Source organism: Zonotrichia leucophrys, chromosome 1A, assembly GCF_028769735.1.
Source record: "Zonotrichia leucophrys gambelii isolate GWCS_2022_RI chromosome 1A, RI_Zleu_2.0, whole genome shotgun sequence".
Taxonomy (NCBI): domain Eukaryota; kingdom Metazoa; phylum Chordata; class Aves; order Passeriformes; family Passerellidae; genus Zonotrichia; species Zonotrichia leucophrys.
In genome coordinates this window covers 50,576,224-50,595,783 of record NC_088170.1, presented here as the reverse complement: position 1 = coordinate 50,595,783, position 19,560 = coordinate 50,576,224, and the positions used below count along the sequence as shown (strand labels likewise).

The window sequence follows — 19,560 nt, the reverse complement described above, 5'->3', positions numbered from 1 at the left end:
CCATTAACCTGACACTGCCAACTCCACCCTTAAACTGTGTCTCAGTTCTACATCTACATGGCTTTTAAATACCTCCAGGTGTGGTGACTCCACCACTCCCCTGGGCAGCTTCTCCCAAAGCTTGACTGTCCTTTGAGTGAAGAATCTTTTCCTATTCTCCAACATAAATATCTTCTGGTGCAACTTGAGGCCATCTTCTGTGGTCTCTCTTGACTAGATTCACTGCCCTTCTCTGGACATGCTCCAGCACATCCTTCTCTTTCATCATCCTGAGGCAACAGATCCCCTCCTCCACGTCATTGGTAAAGACATTAATCAGGACTGGCCCCAGTAGTGAGCTCTGGGGAGCCCCACTGGTGGCTGTGTGCCAGATCAGTGTGAACTCCATTCACCACCACCATTGGCTCTTTCCTGGTAGTGCCATTTAGTCACACTGTGGAAACTTTTGTGTAAATAGTTAAAATTTTGTGCTGGAAGTACAGTCAGTTGGATGCTTGACTAATATTTGGAACGTGCTTTTCCACAAAAAAAGCATCTTCTAACTGTCATCCTTCAAATCAGTGTCCAAAAACCCACTATTTTTAGGAGTGAAGAAAAGAGGAGAAAATATATGCAGATATATTTGTGAGCTAAATTTACTTAGTGAAGCAAATTGAAATCCCACTCAATAGGCTCTTCTGGTTTCTTTTTTTCAAAGCTTTTTTCACTTCAGTTGTTCCCAAACTGTGGTTCATGCAGAAATATTAAAAAGGAAATGTCGGTTTGTTTTCAGTTAAAAGTTTGTTCATAAGTGATATGGTAATCTGAGAGAAAACACTCTGGTTATGTTTCAAGAAGATTTAAGACTGTTTCTGTAAGGCAGAATACAGAGTATACCCCCCAACTGTGCATGTCACTGGTGTGTGTTGGAAGCACGGAGCAGTGAAGAGAGGGCAAAGCTCAGGATGTGACGGAACCCGGGCGGAGTCCTGTGGTTTGTGCTGCCACAGCCATGGGGAGGAACGGGAAGTGAGGGTAGAAACCATGTGGCTGTGTTCCACTTGTTGCCCAGAAATGTTTTGTACAAACCAAGTACACCTCCTACCAGCAAATATTCCATAAAATGCAGAGAGTGGAAGGTTTGACCACAGTCCCACCATCAGTGCTTTGCACAATAGTGGTTAATAAGGTATAAAATGTACCTCAATTTTGTACCTCAGTGGGGGATGAGAATTTGACACAAAATTTTAAGGGACAGATTGACAGGTTTGTCTTTCTCACCCTCCACAAAAATGATGCCTTTTGGTTAGTCTTGGGTTGTCAGTTATGCTGAGTGTTGACACAGGAAATTAAACTTGTGCAATATATTCTGCAGCAGCTGCTTTTGTCACCAGCAATCCCAAAGAAGCTGCATTCAATAAACCATGGATTTGTGAACCCAGCTGGCTCTTCTGAATGTGATCAGACCTGCAGACTATTTGTGCATCTGGTGTAGGGCTTAGGGTGATGTTTTTGTAACTATGTGAATTGGTTAGTGTGTCAAATATTGTCCTTCTGCAAAATTGAGTTTTGTTGGAAATTCTGCAATTCCTTTATTCTGTCTAGGTGCTTCTGTTTCTACCTCTGTCTTTGAGATCTGGTTTACCGTCTTACCTATACAGACCCTTAAACAGACAAACACACACACTGGCTTGTTAAAGGGAATTCTAATATATCTCTGAGGTTAAGAGGAAAAGGTACAGTAAAAATCTGTGTTATGTAAAGATAAAATGGAGAAGAAAAGGAACATGGCAATGTTTTATTGCTACCCTTAAAATTATTTTTTTTCTGACAAATCAGATTTCAGATTGAGCTGATGAACAAATTGCCTTATATTAGGCAACCACACTCTAACAATATACTGTGATTCAAGACAAGTAGATTTAACTGATCTGACTGCATGTGCTCAGATTTAGTCATGCATGTCTTCTGACCTCTGTTTCTGTCATCTTGTACAGTTCTCATTGTGCTTCCTTATTTTCCCCTTAACACAACTCATTTTAATATAGCTCATAACTTCTTTTGTGTATGATCTCTAACATCCTGTTCTGAGGGTGAGGAGGCATTTTTGCCCAGAGCCAAACATGTGCCCGAGCTGCTGCTGCCTAATGTAGTCACAAGGTGTAGAAACTGCTCAGTGTTTGGCCGCCACAAAAAAGCGTCCCAGAGCAATTTGCTTCCGGGCATGAAGGAATTCTCTAAGACTATTTTGTTCTCACATGAGTCATGTGAAACACTGAAGTCCTGTCACATTCTGGAGTGATTATAATTTGCCCCGACTTAAAATATTTTTGATTTCTGAGGCAGCATTGCTCCGTGCAAAAGATAGCTTAACAATTTTGTGTTTCAGTGGCTCTGAACGTGCCATTTTCTCTCTCTTCCTTCTTGCTGGAATCTGCAGTTTGTTGCAGATTTCAAACCTGTCAACACCCAAATGTGTGACGCCAGATCTAAATACATGTGAAAAAACTAAGCTGAGGGACATGATAATATGTAGCAGGGGAAGAAGATAGAAGTTCTGCAGAATACATTTTGTGCAGTACAGAAAACTTTTCTGTAAACTCCATTTTGAAGTTACATAAGTGTTATCAGCCTGCATAGGACAGGCGTTTTGGACTTCATGACTTTCCCTTGCACTTGAAGGTTAGAGGAAACTGACAGGGCGTTTTACGAGCTGTTTGAACCACAAACATGAAAGTATTAAAAGCAGGAGTGACTCCCGAGCTGAGGCGGAGGAAGTTGGCGTTCTGAACGCCCTGCGGTCGGGAGCGGTGTCAGCGCTCGGCGCGGCGGGTCCGGCGGCAGGGCCGGGCGGGAAGTGCGGCTGTGCGCACGGCCGGGCCGGGCCGGGCTCTCCGAGTGCCGGCGCTCCCTGGGCAACCCCGCAGCCATGGCTCCGTGCCCCGCCACCCCAGCCCCGCTCCTCGCCTCCCTCGCCCTGCTGCTCCACGCGGCCCTGGCCGCGCACCATGTGCCGATGCTGCTCTGGTCAACACGGAGGTAAGAGATCGAATACAAGTGTATCCCTGCTTGTGCTCCTGCTCTGTGTGTGGCTGCACAGAGTATAGTGTGCCGCCGAATATGGTAAATCAGCTCTGGGCAGTAAATTCACCAATAAGTAAATTTGCACCTCGGCCATCAAACAAGTCAACAGGTGATTTTACCCGTTTTTATTTATAATTTTAGTGTTCTAAGCTGAGCAAGAAGTAAATAAATTCTGTGAACTAATCTGAAGTAGATGTGCTTTATTCACCTTAAGGCATCTTTGAACTCCACTGTTAGAGATGTTAAGGCTTAAATCCACAACATAAGGCAGTGGCACAAAAAGGGGCTGTGTAGTTTTTTAAAACTCTGTTGTAGTTTTTTAAGCCTTAGATTTCCTAACTTCTGAACCCTGACTTTTCGCTTTAATGTTCATTTAAATACAGGTTCTTAAGTACATTACTGCATGTATATGCATCGGATGTTAGAAACAACCGCAGTCTTGACAGATCCAGAGACACATGAAGTTCAGGGGTTTGCATATACTTATAAAATAGGACTGTGAAGCTGTTTTGAAAGAATCAGGAATAGACCTCTTTCTTTCCAACCAGGAATTTTGTTCATGATCACTTTAAGGATTAGTACTATTACTTGGGATTTCCAGAAATATGGCAGGTTGGGCACTGCAGTAGTTTCAGGTGGATAGTGAATATGTAAAGTTGTCAGAAAAATTCATTACCACTTATTAACCACCTTTGCCATATGTTTACTCATCTTTTATGGATTTCCAAAACCTGAAACTCTGCATATGGAAATCTGCATGTTTTGAAAAAGTTTGATTTTATAGCTTTCACTTTTTTTTCTCACCCTAAAAGAAAAAAAAAGTTTCAACATCAAGGCAATTTTATATTGAAAATACTTAGTGATTCACCACTATATAAGACAGGATTCATATGAGTGTATTAGCCCTGTGTAATACCCCTGTATTAAAAAGCAAAGTAAATGTTGGAAAGCACTGTTCTTAGGTTAAAAGTGATTCTAAGCATCTAAGAAAAGTTCAGTGCTTCCTTTGTCCTACTTCCTGGTTTATATAAAAAACATACCTGCTGTATATATAAACAAGGTCTTATCACTTAATCCCATGTGGTCATAAAAGCAAACTTTCCATCAATATGCAATTAGCAGCTTGTTCTACTGCAGATTTTTATGGTTTATACAAATCCAGAGCAGAAAATCAGGATACTGGACTGGGTAAACAGTTTCATGTCTTCAGGAATACAACATTTTGTGTAAGAAGTGCTCCTCCTCTTGTGGGGCCAAAATTAGTTCTGGTGAAGGTCTATGAAGCAACTGAAAAGAAGTTTTTCGTTATTTTATAAAACAAAGTAACACTAACAGCAACTTCCTGTTGCTAACCCCTAAGTCTGTGCTTTACATTTGCTACTTTCCAGTGATGCGAGGTTTGCAGTGTGTCATCCACAGGCCTACGAAATCTGGAAATTACTCTTAAGAGTCTTAGGAAAGTTAACTAGAGAACTGCAGTAATTATGGATATCTGTGGATATCTATTCACTCTGTAGGAACATGTCCCACCAGTATTTAAGTTCAGCAATTCATTAATCAACACAAGTTGTGATTCGCTGATCTATTCCATCACGCTTTCCCAGGTTATCTGTTAGGATTTCATATTGAATAATTGAAGGGATACTACATTTTTTTCTAATTTAGAACTAGCCAGTGTTTGCCAAGCCATGTCTCAGGACAGCTGAATTAGAGAATGTGACAATCTCTTTTATGCATTATTGCTATACTGTATTCATGCTATTAAAGATTATGTTAGATGCCAGACAGAGGCGAAACCCACAGCTGACAAACACATGCAGTGTACAAAGAAACGGGAAGTGTGATACCAGTTCTCACAGAGACATTAGTAAATCAAATACCTCTTTCCTCTAGAAAGTAAAATGCTGATCCTTACTTGGAGAAAAGTGTTTTTTTAAAAAGCAACACTCTATCCCAATTCAAATGTGGACTAACTCAGTACGTCACACTGTCCTGTTGGATGTTCTTCAAATAACTTTGGTGTAGAAAATTTGACCTTTATTTTAAATCAGCCTTTAAACTAATATTCCCTGATTGGGTTTTTGAAGCAGGGAAGGTTGAAAGGCTCTTCTTGCATATGATACACAGAAAAACTGGATTTATCCATTTTGAACTAATATTCAGAAGAATTGCTTTCCTTCCACAGATAAAGAGAAGGAGTTTCAGCAAATAAATTCATTAAAACTAGCTTTTGTAATTGCCCCCTCATGTGTTTGTTTTAGGAATGATTTTTGCCTACAGTCTTTTAAAATATATTACTTCCTTTTTTATGCTACACTTATATAGGGAAGATAATCCTTTTCTGACAAACCCAGGTCATAAATGACTTTGAGAATGTCTTAATGCAAATTAGTACATTTGCACTGTTTCCTAAACTACGGGGACTTTACTGATAAATCTACTGAAAGAAGGTGTAACACAGAAAGGAAAATTTTTTTAGCTATAATTTTATTGGATAAAACACACCACAACAATTGGATGCCTATGGAGACACTGTGTGCCAGCATGAAAGCTATTTTACTTCTCCTGAGCAGGGGAGAACATGATTTCTTACATGGTAATCACAAGGTGGCTGATAGAGACAACTGACAAGAATAACTGGTAGGAAAGATTTCTGAAACCAGCTACAAAGCAAAACTGTAATTATGAGTTAGAGTGCTAGAAGCCTTGTTGTCTACCCGTCTGCCCTTCTGGTGGGTCCAGATACAGGAAATCTTGAAATCTTTGCTTCCATCAACCCAATTGCTCAAATTCCAGAAAGAATACTGTTCAGGAAAGAGCACACTGTTGTCATGTCAGAGCAGTGAGGTATAAGAAGGGAGCAAAATACCAAGCTAAGCTTGCTTTCCTCACTTTCTTTGGGGCACTGTTTGACTGATGGAGGAAAGAGAGAGCAGTTGAGTTTTAAGTTTACTCAATCTTAAAGCTTCCTTAGGGTTCCTTAAAGCTGTGTGCTCCTGCACACATCCATTAGCAGAGATGCTTGTCATTCGGAGCTCCGCTGGTGCCATGGCAGGGAGCCCACTTGGCTCGTGGGTGGCTGTAGGAGGCTGTGTGTCTCTGGGCACAAGAGTTTGTGTGAGCAGTCAGTCAGAGCAATCAATGTGTGTGTTGGCCTGCCGCCAGTTCCACCATTCACCATCACTGAGGTGAGCAGTTCAGTGGGATGAGCTGCTTGGCTGCGTTCAGGGAAGCTCATCCTGGCTATATCCAGGAGCCCCTGGCACTCACAGATCTCCCTTTCACCCTGCAGCTCCCAGCAAAGCACCCAGCAAAATGTCCTGACCAGGCAAGGAAGCTGGTGTTGGCTGGGGCACAAGTCTTGTGAGGAGTGGCCGAGCAAACTGGGGGTATTCAGCCTGGAGAAAATGGGCTGAGGGGAGACCTTATCACTCTCTACAACTCTCCAAAAGGAGGCTGTAGCCAAGTGGGGGTTTGGTCTCTTCTCCCAACTAGCAAGAGATTGGATAAAAGGAAACAGCCTCAAGCTGCACCAGGGGAAGTTTGGGTCAGACATTAGGAAAAATTTCTTCACTGCAAGTGTGGTCAGGCATTGGAACAGGGAAGTGGTTGAGTCAGCTGGAAAAGTTCTAAAAACAGGTGGATGTGGATGTTTCACTTAGGCACATGGTTTAGTGGTGGGCATGGCAGTGCTGGATTGACAGTTGGACTTGATTTTAGAGGTCCTTTCCAGCCTCAGTGTTCCTGTGGTTCTATTTCCTGTCTGAACTAGGCTGAGAATGTTGTTGCACCAAGCAGACAGCAACAGCTCCCTCAGTGAAGGATGTAGCCTTCCCCAATGCCATGCATGGTGCTCAGCAAACTGTTAAAAAGCAGCAAAATAGATGCACGGATAATATTGTGAATACAAGTATTAGGCAAATGCTGCATTTTAATAGAATTATTAATCAACGGATGTGGATTTTTTTGATGATGAAGTTACTAAAGTTGACTGCTTGAAAGTTAAAAAGTGTCACAAAAGATGTTTTCAAGGTTAGATAGATAACAAGAACTGCTTCAAGGAACAGGGAACTTCTTAGAAGCAAGTATGTTTTAAAAGAGGATCATTAAACTTCTGAGGTTTTGAGTTCACAGCAAAAGCCTTTATCATTGTGCTGCTGCAGATAATTTCATTTTGTTTGATGTGCTTTTGTTACATTTTAGTCTTAATTACAAGTCCCCAAAGCTCTCAAAAGCTTCATTTTTCTAAGATTAGGTATGAAATAGATTTATTTAGTTTTTTTTTTAATAAACATACCAAGGTATTCTGTGTCATTTTCTTTCACACAAGCCATTTTTTATCATCTTTTAATTTGTTCTATCTGCTTTTTCTTTAATGTCATTAGTATTTTGATGTGGTAATGCAAGGCACAAAGTCAGTATCCAAGTCAGTTCCTGAAGAGTCGTTCAGAATCTTTGGGACTTTCTGTGTTTTCAAATATATTAATTTAAAAGATTATACTTAATTTTTTTAACTTGTGAGGTATGTCTTCTCTGAAAAGTTGAGGCATGCCTGTTGCAATTTCTCAGTTGTTTATGTTTATAAATATAAGTTAATGTGGATTTCCAAGCACAAATTAACAAAGCGAAGATGCTGAGTAAAGCTAAAAAAAATCAGATAATTTCAACCAATAAAAAACATCTCCTTAATCTCAGCAAGATTTATTTCTAAAGCTTGTAAAGTTTCTACTAGAATTTAATTTTCACATCTCCAGCACCTTGTCTTGAAGGAGCCTTCCACATACAGAGTTTGCTCTCATGCTTTCGCAAGCCCCAGAGTCCGCAGTGAGATGGGGATCGCCTGCTGCTGCAGGACTGTGCTGGTTTGACATCTGCCATGGGTGCAATTTGACACTTTTGATTCACTTTCAGCAATCTTCTTTGGAATTACAGGGAGGACTTGGAGCACAGTTTAGATTTTCTTATCCAAAAAACCACATTGAACCACACATATGAGTTCATTAACCCTGTTCTTTCTCCATTTTAAAGGATTGCAAAGGTTGTTCTTATTCATAAAAGTTTGCTGTGCAATGGTCACTTGCAAATTGCTTTGGGTTAGAAAATTTAACTTTTATCTCAACTTGATCAAATTGCAATCAATAATAAATGATGTTAGAGCACACAACAATTGCCTATATTCGACTCATTGTAATTAGAACCAGTTAGAGTATCATCAATTGCTAAGACCTGTTTTCTGGGGTTGCAACTGATGTGTGCCTGGGCAAAGATGGAAGATTATGCATTAAGTTCAATTTGTTTATCCAAAGACAATTTTCCTTAGTCAAAAAACCTGGGATAGAAATGTTCATAAAAAGTTTCATCCCTACATACCCATGTCACGTACTGTTAAAATCCCAATGAGGTGTTGAAAGAATAATGCCACCTCTTGTTTTGCCTGTTTCCTGTAGCAGCAGAACTAAATAGATGAGTTATTTCTCTGTCCAGTCCTCATAGTGACAGGTTGGCAAAGGAGTTACAGGGCTGGGTACTTTGAGTCATTCCATTCAGAAGAGCTACTGCTGCTGGCTTTTCTTAGCGGCTGCTGTGGAATGGTTCCTTCATCATGAAAACCTCAGGAGAGAACCTGTGTACAATGGCACTGTAAGACACTTCTACTAACAAAAGTTCTATTGAAAAAAACTAGTTTAAGACAACTTGTGATCTAGTCTGAGTTCTACTCCTCCTGACCTCCATCTGTCAGCACAGAAAAGTGTTTTGGGAGTTAGGATGCCATCTGGGAATTCTCTCCGAATGTTTTCAATGTATTCTTCTTCATTGCACTTAGTAAGTAACTTTTTATGGAAAGATGCAACTCTGCTGTTGTACACAAACAAGAAAATAGAGAGAGACGTTACACCTATTCATTCTTACTGTAATACAGTCAACTTTATGCAGGCATAAACAAGCAAAATCTTATTCTCTTGAGTAGAATGAAAGTAAACTGAACTGCAAAGTTGATCTTAAACGTGATGATTTCATTACATGCTGCTGCATATTTAAAGAAAGGTATCATCATTGGCAGAAAATTTTACAGAAAAAGGAATTATTGCTTTGTAGATCACAGTGGAATCCAGGCACTGCAGTGCATGAAGGAAAAGTTGTCACAGAACAGGAGCTGACATCGCTCTTGCAACCTCTTCTTACCCAGAACTCCAGAAATCTCGTCTTGTTCCTGCAAGATAGGGTATGTAAACCACTTTTTTTTCTCACCAATCCTGAGCACAAGTCTATACCTAAATGAGATGCCATGGCTCCTTCTCACCAACCTACTCTCTTTGTTTTTCAGCTTAGCATAGATGACTTCACATACTTCAGTGAATCCTATGGCAACAAGAATCCATTTCAAAATGTTCAGGCAAGCATTTATCTCATTTATTTCTTTATGTGCAGTATTTAAAAAGAAAAAGAAAGATGTAAGAAAGATGCATAGAGAAAATAACTTGGAAAAGGTCACTGAGTTGCAGAAGTTTTCCTGTTTAAATTATTGAGATTATTCTACTTAAGCAGATGTGTTAACTGAAATAAACTGAATTTGCAGATACATGCTTTGTAGCTACTATATTTTTAAAGACTGAGTTTTCACAATTCATCCTAACTGACAAAATTGCTCTGAAATATGCTGCAATATTCTATTGTAAAAACCAATATAAAGTTCCAGACCAACACCGCAAAATTCTGTTTTGAAGCCATAAGAAGAAAATAACTTATAGGAACCAATAATTTTTTTTCTTATTTTCATAATTTAATACCTATTTTCTTTTTACGGAAATTGAAGCTCATTCTGGGAGTTAACTCTTTTATATTTGTATTAATATATCATTAGATGCTATGTTGGCTTAATCTTCATGGAAAAAATAATGCTAGCTGAATAACTTTAAATAAACTTTAGGCACAGAATTTCAGATGGAATCATTCTGAGTCAGTCAACAGCTTCAAGTTTTGTCCTCACTGAGAAGTTTTATAGATTTTGTGCAGAGCATCTATGGTTGTACTTACATGACAGTTTATTGAAATGTAATTAGACAAAATGTTCACTTGTGGAAGTCATAAAGGCATTCCTGGAGGCAGTGCAGGATGAACAGAGCTATTAGTAATGTAAATGGTATCAGAGCTCACAAGGAAATGTAAATTCCCAAGCACCACACAGCAAGCACTATATGTAATTAAATACATAAATATTCACATAATACCTATCTCTACATCTTAGAACCTCACGTCTTCCTTGTACAAGTGGAACTGGAGATATTAATCTCTTTGTCATATAACAGCATTTTAATGCTGCTGCTGGAAGAGAAACAATTATTCAGAGTATCTGCATGAGTTTTCTGAGGAATGAATGGGAGTGATAATCATCTGTACTGGGAGGATCAGTGGCTGTGCCCGCAGGCAGCTGTGCTGGTTCTTCTCTGCTATGTCTTACCTTCTCAGGGTTTAACATCTCTGGAAGACTGTGTCCAGACCAAATTTTTGTTGCTGCCTGACTACAAAATGGGTTACATTTTAGCTCTTTGACGTGCATTGCAATGCATGACATTGCAAGTTCCTAATAATGTGGTGGTCTTACTGAAGTAGGCCCTCCACGTTTAAGAGGCATATCAAAGTACCTAAAACATTCTTCTTCACCTTGTAATCAGGACTCCCTCAGCCCTGTAGATAGAGATTAAAGGCTTTAAAGTCTAGAGATAAGGCCAGAGACTGATGGGTTTAGAAATCAGGTGGTATGCAAGGAGATTGGGACCTAGTGAGGCTGGGAAGGAGGTCCTCAGCTAAACAAAAGGTCGTGTTTAAGTAAATCCTTGTCTGTATCTGGCAGGTCAAACACTTATACCCAAGTATTTAACAATCTGAATAAATGTCAGCAACTGTTTTTCTTCTGCCTTTAACTCTGTTCCCTCTCTGTCTTGGAGCTGAGGAATTTTTTCTGTACTATGGCTTCTTTAAAACTGGGAAGTTTATTTTTACAAATTGCTCACCTTAACTCCAGCACTTCCTACATTCGTTCTCTTGGATTTGGCAATCTTAATGCTTTTCCAGTGTAGTTTGATGGAGGTGAGGTGAGTGAGTTTATAATTTTCTTTTCTTTCACGTGAGTGGAAGCAAATGAGATGTATAAACTGCATACTTTCCTTTTCACATGGGTGCCCACAGAGAGAGTTTTGTCAATATCTCTTGCATAGGGTTTAGTTCTCAGGGCCAGGAAAGGAACTTTATAGTCATCCATATTGGGCATAACAGAATCTACAAAAATTTGCTGGGTTGCTATCATATTACTTGAACTCCACTTGAGATACTTTGGGTAAGAAATCAATTCTTTATCATGCTGTGAAAATTGCAATAATACTCACACAACACAGGACAAAATGAAGGTCGGGTCTGAATTTTCTCACTGGGGAAATTAGAATCCTTGATGTTGCATAATCAGAAGTTTTTTACCTACACAGTCTATATTATACAAGTGATCAGTGAAGCTGTAATAAATGTTCCATTGCTCTCAAGCATCCTCCTTTATGAACCTCAGAAATGCAAACTTATTCATAAACCTAAGCTGGAGATTTCATTTAGAATGTATAAGAGCATGTAACAGCATGTGTTCTACAAGAAGAAAGTGTTATTTGAAAAAGAGTTATAGACTTGTAAACCCCAGAAACATTTGTAGATATTTGATTTGTTCAGCTGCATTAGCAGCTGTTCTGAGATTTTGGTATCAATGGGTTTACATGCAATAAAAGAATCTTACTCCAGTTCATACAAATGGAATCTTATAGGTAGATAATTTATCTTGAACTTTCAAACAACTTCTAAATTAAATAATAAAATACAGAGATTAGCATTTGGGGAACTTTTTTTTCAAGAAGTCACCTAGCTTACAGACTATTTTTCTTTAATATTAGCTTTGGCTTTCCCTAGACAATGCTCAGCTCCTCAGCTCCTGCAGTGTATATTAACACACTCCAATTAGTGGCCAGCTATGCATCTACATAATTATGACTGTGTAAGTCATTGCCACTTGTAGTGTGATAACTCCATCCTATCCTCACTCAGTGGTCATGGACTGAGCACTACTATTTATTCATGTGTGACACACAGGTTCTAACAAAATTTTGACTGTCTTTATTTTCTTTCTTCTAGTTTTATTATATTATTTATTTTTTGACAAGGGAACCTGCACAGAACCACATAATAATCAAGATAAAAGTTCATCATAGATTTATTCAGTGACATGATGATGTTTTGTTCTCTAGCCTTTTCTAAAATACTATTAATATTTGAATTTTTTTCCATCCTGATCTCTATCAGCCTCTGAATTACCATTTTCAAAGTGCTGCTGTAACTCTCAAGATTTCATTACTGAAGGGTAACTTAGTTCTGAGTTTAATACTTATTATTGTGTATGTAAAATTAGGTTTGTTTTTCTGTCACCCTGTACTGTGCTAAAATCAATTTACATTGAATCTTATCAGTTACTCAGTTGACCAAAAGGCTGTGCCAGAAGCTGCTTCTGTAGTTCATCAGTCAGTCACTGCCTTTACTAACCTGGAAAACTCATCATAATGAGCAAGTTTCATTAGCTCAATATTTATCTTTTTATCTGATAGTTTAGGAACATATGGAACAGAACAGACTCTAGTGCAGTAACAGATATTATTTTTATGCCCCTTGCTTGCTAAATCTTATCTATTCTTTAGCTACCTTCTTGTAGAGACTGCCTCTCTCTCCAAAGCAGCTCAGTTTCTTAGTTGCCCTTGCTTCAAGACTGCCAAATGCCTTGTGTGGGTCCAAGCAGACTGTACCATCTAGAGCTTCCTGGAGTACATGCCCATTAACTCCTTCAGATATCCTCAGCAGAACTGTTAGGCAAAACGTTTTTGGGAAGGCCACATCAATCTTTCCCCCGGTACAGTCCTTTGTTATTGTTATAGTCTGTATTTTATTCTTTGGAATGCTCCCTCCCATACTTGGACTTCAGGTTTTCTTCTTGACAGTTCCTTGGATCTGTCTGTAATCCTCAGAAAAAAAAAAAAATCGGTGTCATGTTTCCCACTACACAGTACAGCATTGGGGTTTTCAACAATACTTCCTGTAGCTGTAACACACTTTATCACGTAAAGTACAACAGATGAATGTTCATAAAAATTATAACTTACAAGTTTATGCATATATTTGAAGGGCATGGCTGCAGTGTAAAAGTTTGTGGGATAGATAATAATTGGAAAGTTAAAATTAAACCTTCCCCTTCTCCTTCTTTCCCCCTTCCTCTCTCTCCTTGTCCCTCTCATGTTCCTAGCTACTGTGTGGTTTTCTTCAGCAGAATGCAAAATCAGTTGTTTCTCAATATCCTCTTCATTCTCCACCCCCTTTTGGATTTTTCATGTTTTGAACAAGCATGGCAGCTGAAATCCTAAAATGTGCAAAGCAACATATGGGTATTGTAAGGAAAAGTGCACAATTGCCAAATGGCAAGAAGGACAAAGAGGCATGGGATCAGATTGCCTACCTGAGGCTGCTGAGCTGATATCCAGCTGTGTCTCCCCTTCAGATGAAAAGCAGCTGAATACCAGTGGCTGGAAGCTGAGACAGATGGCAGTGCAGCACTGGTTAGGAGTAGAGCACAATTAAGATGTTACTCAGTAATGATACATTTTATATCTTATTCTACATTAAATGAGTTATCTGTTTAATGTCCTTGGATGAAATGGCTGTTGCCATTCTGGCTCCTGCTATAGGACAGGGGATTAAAATATTGAAAATAAAAAAAATCCATTAAATTTCTCAGAATTTGAGGTCTAAATGCAAATCTGTAAACAAACCAAAATGAAATGTTTCATCATTTTTCTCCAGGAGATGCTAAGAGCTCTACTCAAAGACCAAACACTCAAACACTCACAGACAGACTCAAACACTACACAAGATCAGTGCTTTCTGCTCTATTTTAATTTCTGCAGTTACTTTGCTCTTAGTCTGGTAAATCAGACAGTTCCACATAATCCTTATGAGCATCTATAGAAATATGAAAGTACCTATAGCCTTTGCCTAGGAAGGAAGATGTGAGCAATTAGAAAGCATTAGAGAGCAGATCAGAAAAGCAGTCAAAGAACAGACAAAAAGGAGCAAATGAATAGTAGGAGAAAAGTGTTAGGAACACCATAACACTTGCATGGGAGGGAAAGACAGAGTCTGTAACAGCTTGAAGATCTCAGTGTTGGATTAAGTGAAAGACTTAATCTGGACTTAAATGTAGAAAACATAAAAGTAAAGTTAACAAGCTGTAAACTAGGACTCAATGAAAATATATCTTCCAGTATTCATATTTGTATTGGGTTTCTGTGGCAAGACTTTGGTAGTGGGTGGGCTGCAGGGGTGGCTTGTTTGAGAAGCTACCAGAAGCTTCCCCCATGTCCAAAAGTGTCAGTGCTCCAAGAGAGACCCACCACTGGCCAGGGCCAAGCCCATCAGAGACAGTGGCAGCATATTTAAAAAGGTGAAGTTACTGCACAGAAGCAGTTGAGTTTTGAGAAGAGAGTGAGAATTTATGAGAAACCAGCCCCAAGGTCAGCACAGGAGGGGTGGGAGGAAGCAGCAGAGCAGGCAGAGATTCGCCTGCAGCCCGTGGTGCAGCCCATGGTGTGACAGCTGTGCCTCTGTAGCCCAGGGAGGTACACGGGGGAGCAGAGATCCACCTGCAACCCAGTGCCAGGAGAGCTGGGGGCCTGAAGGAAGCTGTGACCCTGTGGGAAGGCTCCTGGCAGGACCTGTGGAGAGAGGAGCCCGGGCTGGAGCAGTCTGTTCCTGATGGACTGCACCCCATGGGAGGGACCCCGTGGAACAGTTCATGATGGACTGCAGCCTGTGGGAAGGACTCTCCTTGGAGAAGTCCCTGGAGGACTGATTCCCATGGGAGGGACCACATGTGGGAGCCAGGGAAGAGTATGAGGAGTCCTCCCCCCAAGCAGGAAGAGGCGTAGAGACAATGTGTGATGAACTGACCACAGACCCCTTTCTCTGTCCCCTTCTCCACTGCAGGGCAGGAGGTAGAGAGTCATGGGTAATGTTGTGCTTGGAAGAAGAGAGGGGTGGGTAGCAGGTGTTTTTTTTTTATTTCTATTATCATACTCTGACTTGATTGTTAATAAGTTTAATTAATTTTCCCAAATCAAGACTGTTTTTCCTGTGTAATTGGTTAGTGAATTCCCCCTGGCCCCTGAGCCTTTTATTTTCTCTCCTTCATATAGTTGAAGAGGGAAATGATAGAGCAGCTTTGGTTGGTACCTGCATCAGGCCAGGGTCAACCCACCATGACATTAAATATGGGCTACATTAATTTTGATAATTTTCAAATCTTTGCCTTGCATTTTGTTTCCCCAAATATTTTGGGTTAATTTTATTATCAAGAAAAATCTAGGAAATATGGTTTTTGACTATGAAGTTTCCAAATTTAAAGAATGAGAATGTTTTTCAATTAACTTTATTCAAGTATCTGTATCAGGAACTCAGCTATCAGATTTGTAAATAAAGTGGACAATACCCTGATGCTTTATCTGAACCAATTCAGCCTGAGCTTTGTAATTTGTACTTTGACTAAAAAAGTGGAAAGTATGACATGAATTTTGTTTGTGTGTGTCTGGAGGCTCTGTAGATCCTGAAATCTGCAGCTTTTTAAAATTAATAATTAGAAATTAGACATTTTTCTGTACCATGTGCTGTACCACCAGGATGTACACAAATGCAGGATGTTTTTTATGCAAAGTATGACTTAACTGAATGGAGCTGCTGGAACTGGAGGTGTCTGACACTGATCTTGCTCACATCCAAGGGCATTTAGTTAGAGTCATCTGAGCTTTGCTTCTGGCAGTGCTCATACCAATCACACACTTAGCTTGAGAACTTCTACATCATCTAGCTCACCTCTTCCATACATGTGGAAAAGACAGAAAAAAATTTGGTGTTACTGAGTGCTTTAGGCTTGCTGCAAGAAAGCTCAGGAGCAGCCTGCAAGCCACCATCAGAATTCATATGCTTTTTACTGTGTATGTCCCTCACCTTGAATGTTAAATTAAGGATACATTATAAGAAAGGTTGTGTTAATTATTAAGTAACTGAATATTAAGCAGGTAAATAAATGTCTTGTAAATTTTTTACAGGAAATTCTTCAGTCTTCTCCTTCATCTTTAGTTTTGCCAGCTGTTGACTGCAAGGCTACCAAGCATCTCCTGAATATTCTTCAAGAATCAGGAGATTGGAAGTTAACAAATGTAACTAATCTCAATGTCTCTCAGCTGGAAGTGAATGCATCTAACCCAAACTTACTGGTGGTTCAGCTACCTCCACTTGCCAGGTAGGGGCTTATCACAAACAGAGCTGACCCACATGTGTGCATGATTTTTGGAGCTTTTGAATATGTCAGGTATTCAGAGAACTAAAAAAACAGAATGCAAGCTTGTAGGGCTATCAAAATTGTTTCTCTTACAAGGATAAATTCAGTGTTTCTGAAAGTCGCCTGATGAGCTTACCGGGTGTAATAGATGAATTATGTTGAGAAAGGCAGTCAGGCATTCCTATTTTGTCTGCCTCATTATATGAGAACAAAGGGGCAGCTAATAAAACTAAATGGCAACACACTTTTCAGCAGAAAGGCTCAATTATTTTACTCGACACATGACTTACCTGCAGAATTAATTGCTAGAGGCATTCCAGGGGTCAAAAATACTGGCAGGATAAATAAGCAAGCAAATAAACATACAGACAAACCTGAAGCTAATAAACAGCCTCCTTTTTCCATTGCTATGGAAGGAAGGGAAGGGTTATAATTCTTTATGTTTCCAGCTCCATGAGGGCTGTAATCTAACAGAGAAAGGGAGACACTGTTCCTTCAGGTGAATGTATATTTAGACAATATAAGGCATGATTGCTGAGCTCATTCTGCTTACTCTTCTTCCCCCAAATGTTACTTGGGCATTTGTACATGTTGGTGTGAGGTGCAGATATCAACTTCTCCTAAACAAATGCAATTCTAGCTGTCACATCACTACACAGGAAGAGGCATGATAACAATTTTAAAGAGCTCCTGAACAAATGTTAAACAAGGGACCAACACCAAATGAAAAAAAGCTTCTCAGAGGCTGACCAAAATACTGTCGGTAGTATGGCTTCCCTGCTGCCTAGGAAATCTGAGGGGTTTAACAATCAGCTGAAGTTGTGGTCCTACATTTTTAATGGTTTTGCAGAAAAAAAGGGTCATTAGGAGGAGATGAAAGAAAAACAGAGGGATTGACAGTAATCCTTTTATCAGTCAGTATCTTCATACTTTTCTGATTCACATCATTCTTGCCTAGGAAAGATTTTTAATTATTTCTCTTCCCTCTTTTTCTCTAGTGATTTAAAAGAGATTTCCACCCTGGAAGCAATTGCTGAAAATGGTAAGTAATAGTACCTAGACATAACTAACATTTCATCATTTATGGTTTCATCTGAGCAGGTAGTATTCTCTAGTTCCCAGGCTTTGCTTTGCTACTACCATTTAAAGACTTTTATCCCCCTTCCCTTCTTCTGGCTGTCTTAGTTTTAATCAGACTCTAAGTGTCTGTGACATGAAATGTGAGCTTGATAAATTCACATGTGCTTCAGGCATGGGCCTTAGCTCACTCTCTGAGCAAAGCCTGCAAGTCTGTGCAGCTTGAGCTGCCTCCTTCAACCTCACCTTGCACACTGGCAGCTGGAGGTGCCAGGCTCATCTAGCAATTCCAAGGCCTTGGTCTCAGCAAAGGGTGTCAACATGAAAAGAAAATGCTTTTCTAATCTTTATAAAACAGTACTGATGGCCTTCTTTGCCTTTGATATCAGTCTTTTATTGGTTTTGCAGTGTATGAAACGTAACTTGTTAAACTTGAATGTCTCAATATAATACTATAGAAAAAGTTTCTTGCCTAGCATCTGGTTGAAAAAGAGGTGCTGTACATGAAAATGGACCTTAGAGGCATCTCATTGCAGAGCTTTCATTTACTACTCTAAATTAGAAATCAAATTATAAAGCATGCAAATCACTGAAGTGGTAGTTCTGGAGGTTTACAGTGTAGTGGGCTGATAATTAAACAGTGTTCTTAGTGGCTATGACTATTTCTGCTCAGAACTGGGATTGTAAAATCAGCAGCAGATTTGGAAATCAGGGGAAAATACCTTAGTTGTGTATGCTTTTCTGTTTGTTTTTGTTCTAGTCCAAAATGAGTGGGTTTTATACTAAAACAAGCAGTTGGGTTTTCATCTCTGAATTGCAGAGGAGGTATTTTGCTCTATTTTCTTGTCCCCAGAGCATACTGGGTAGCTGAGCCTTGGCTTAATGTTGGTCTTGGCTAAATAGTGGCTTTGTCTTTATGGGACATTTCTTTCATCAGCTGCATGGATTCAAGAATAAGCTTCCCAAGCCCTAGAATCATAGTATCATAGAATATGCTGAGTTGGAAGGGACCAGCTGGGATCACTGAGTCCACCCTAGCCCTGCACAGGACACCCCAAGAATCACATCACATGCCTGACGATGCTCTCCAAATGCTTCTTGAGCTCTGTCAGCTTTGGCCCTCTGCCACTTCTCTGGGGTGCTCTATTGCAGTGCTCTGGGTAGAAAACCTTTTCCTGATATCCAGCCTAAACCTCCACTGACTCAGTTTCATGCCCTTTCCTTGAGTCCTGTCATGGGTCACGAGTGGTGAGATCAGCAGTGCCTGCCCCTTCTCTGCCTCTCATGAGGAACTTGTAACAGCAATGAGGTTTTGCAATGAGGTTTCCCCTCAGTCTCCTCTTCTCCAGGCTGAACAGACCAAGTGACCTCAGCCACTCCTCATAAGGCTCCCTTCCTCCTTTTGACCCTTCACCATCCTCACTGCCCTCCTTTGAACACTCTCATAGCTCTATATCCTTCTTATATTGTGGCACCCAGACCTGCCCCCAGCCCTGGAGGTGAGGCTGCCCCAGCTCAGAGCAGAGCAGGACAATCCCCTGCCTTGCCTGGCTGGGGATGCTGTGCCTGATGCACCCCAGGACAGGGCTGGCCCTCCTGGCTGCCAGGGCACACTGTAGACTCAAGCAGCTGCTGTCCCAGGCCACTTTGTTTTGGGAAAGCAAAGTTAAGAGGTGATCTGTGGGAGGATGGAAGAAAAGGCTCTGCCAGCTTTTTGTTTAGTATCAACTAGATTTTAATCAGGAAGAAGGTGTGTGGATCAGGGAACATGTGCCACTTTGCTGGCCAAGTACAGAATCTGCACTATTGCTCCCAAGTAGGCACCTCATTTGGTGCTCTAAAACATGGTGCACAGTCTGAGCTCTTTTCTTTGGAGAATTTGAAAATACTTCATAAGAAAGGTATATTCTGATCACAGGCAAGCAAGAGATCTGTATCAACTCTGTTGTCATAAGGATGTTCAGAGAAGCTTCTCTGGATGAAGGAGTTGCCTCTAGAATCTTCCTGAA

The 19,560-nt window shown here is 40.1% G+C and overlaps 1 protein-coding gene across 1 annotated transcript in view; it reads left to right on the top strand.

Moving 5' to 3' along the window:
• Window positions 1-2,813: 2,813 nt before the first annotated feature.
• Window positions 2,814-19,560, top strand: part of ATP6AP1 (ATPase H+ transporting accessory protein 1) — a 50,173-nt gene continuing 33,426 nt past the window's right edge. Inside the window, exons 1-5 of the mRNA XM_064702737.1 lie at window positions 2,814-3,018; window positions 9,160-9,286; window positions 9,389-9,457; window positions 16,242-16,435; window positions 17,473-17,516. Coding sequence (XP_064558807.1) covers window positions 2,909-3,018; window positions 9,160-9,286; window positions 9,389-9,457; window positions 16,242-16,435; window positions 17,473-17,516 — 544 coding nt within the window. The 5' untranslated portion in view covers window positions 2,814-2,908. The remainder of the gene's footprint in view (window positions 3,019-9,159; window positions 9,287-9,388; window positions 9,458-16,241; window positions 16,436-17,472; window positions 17,517-19,560) is intronic.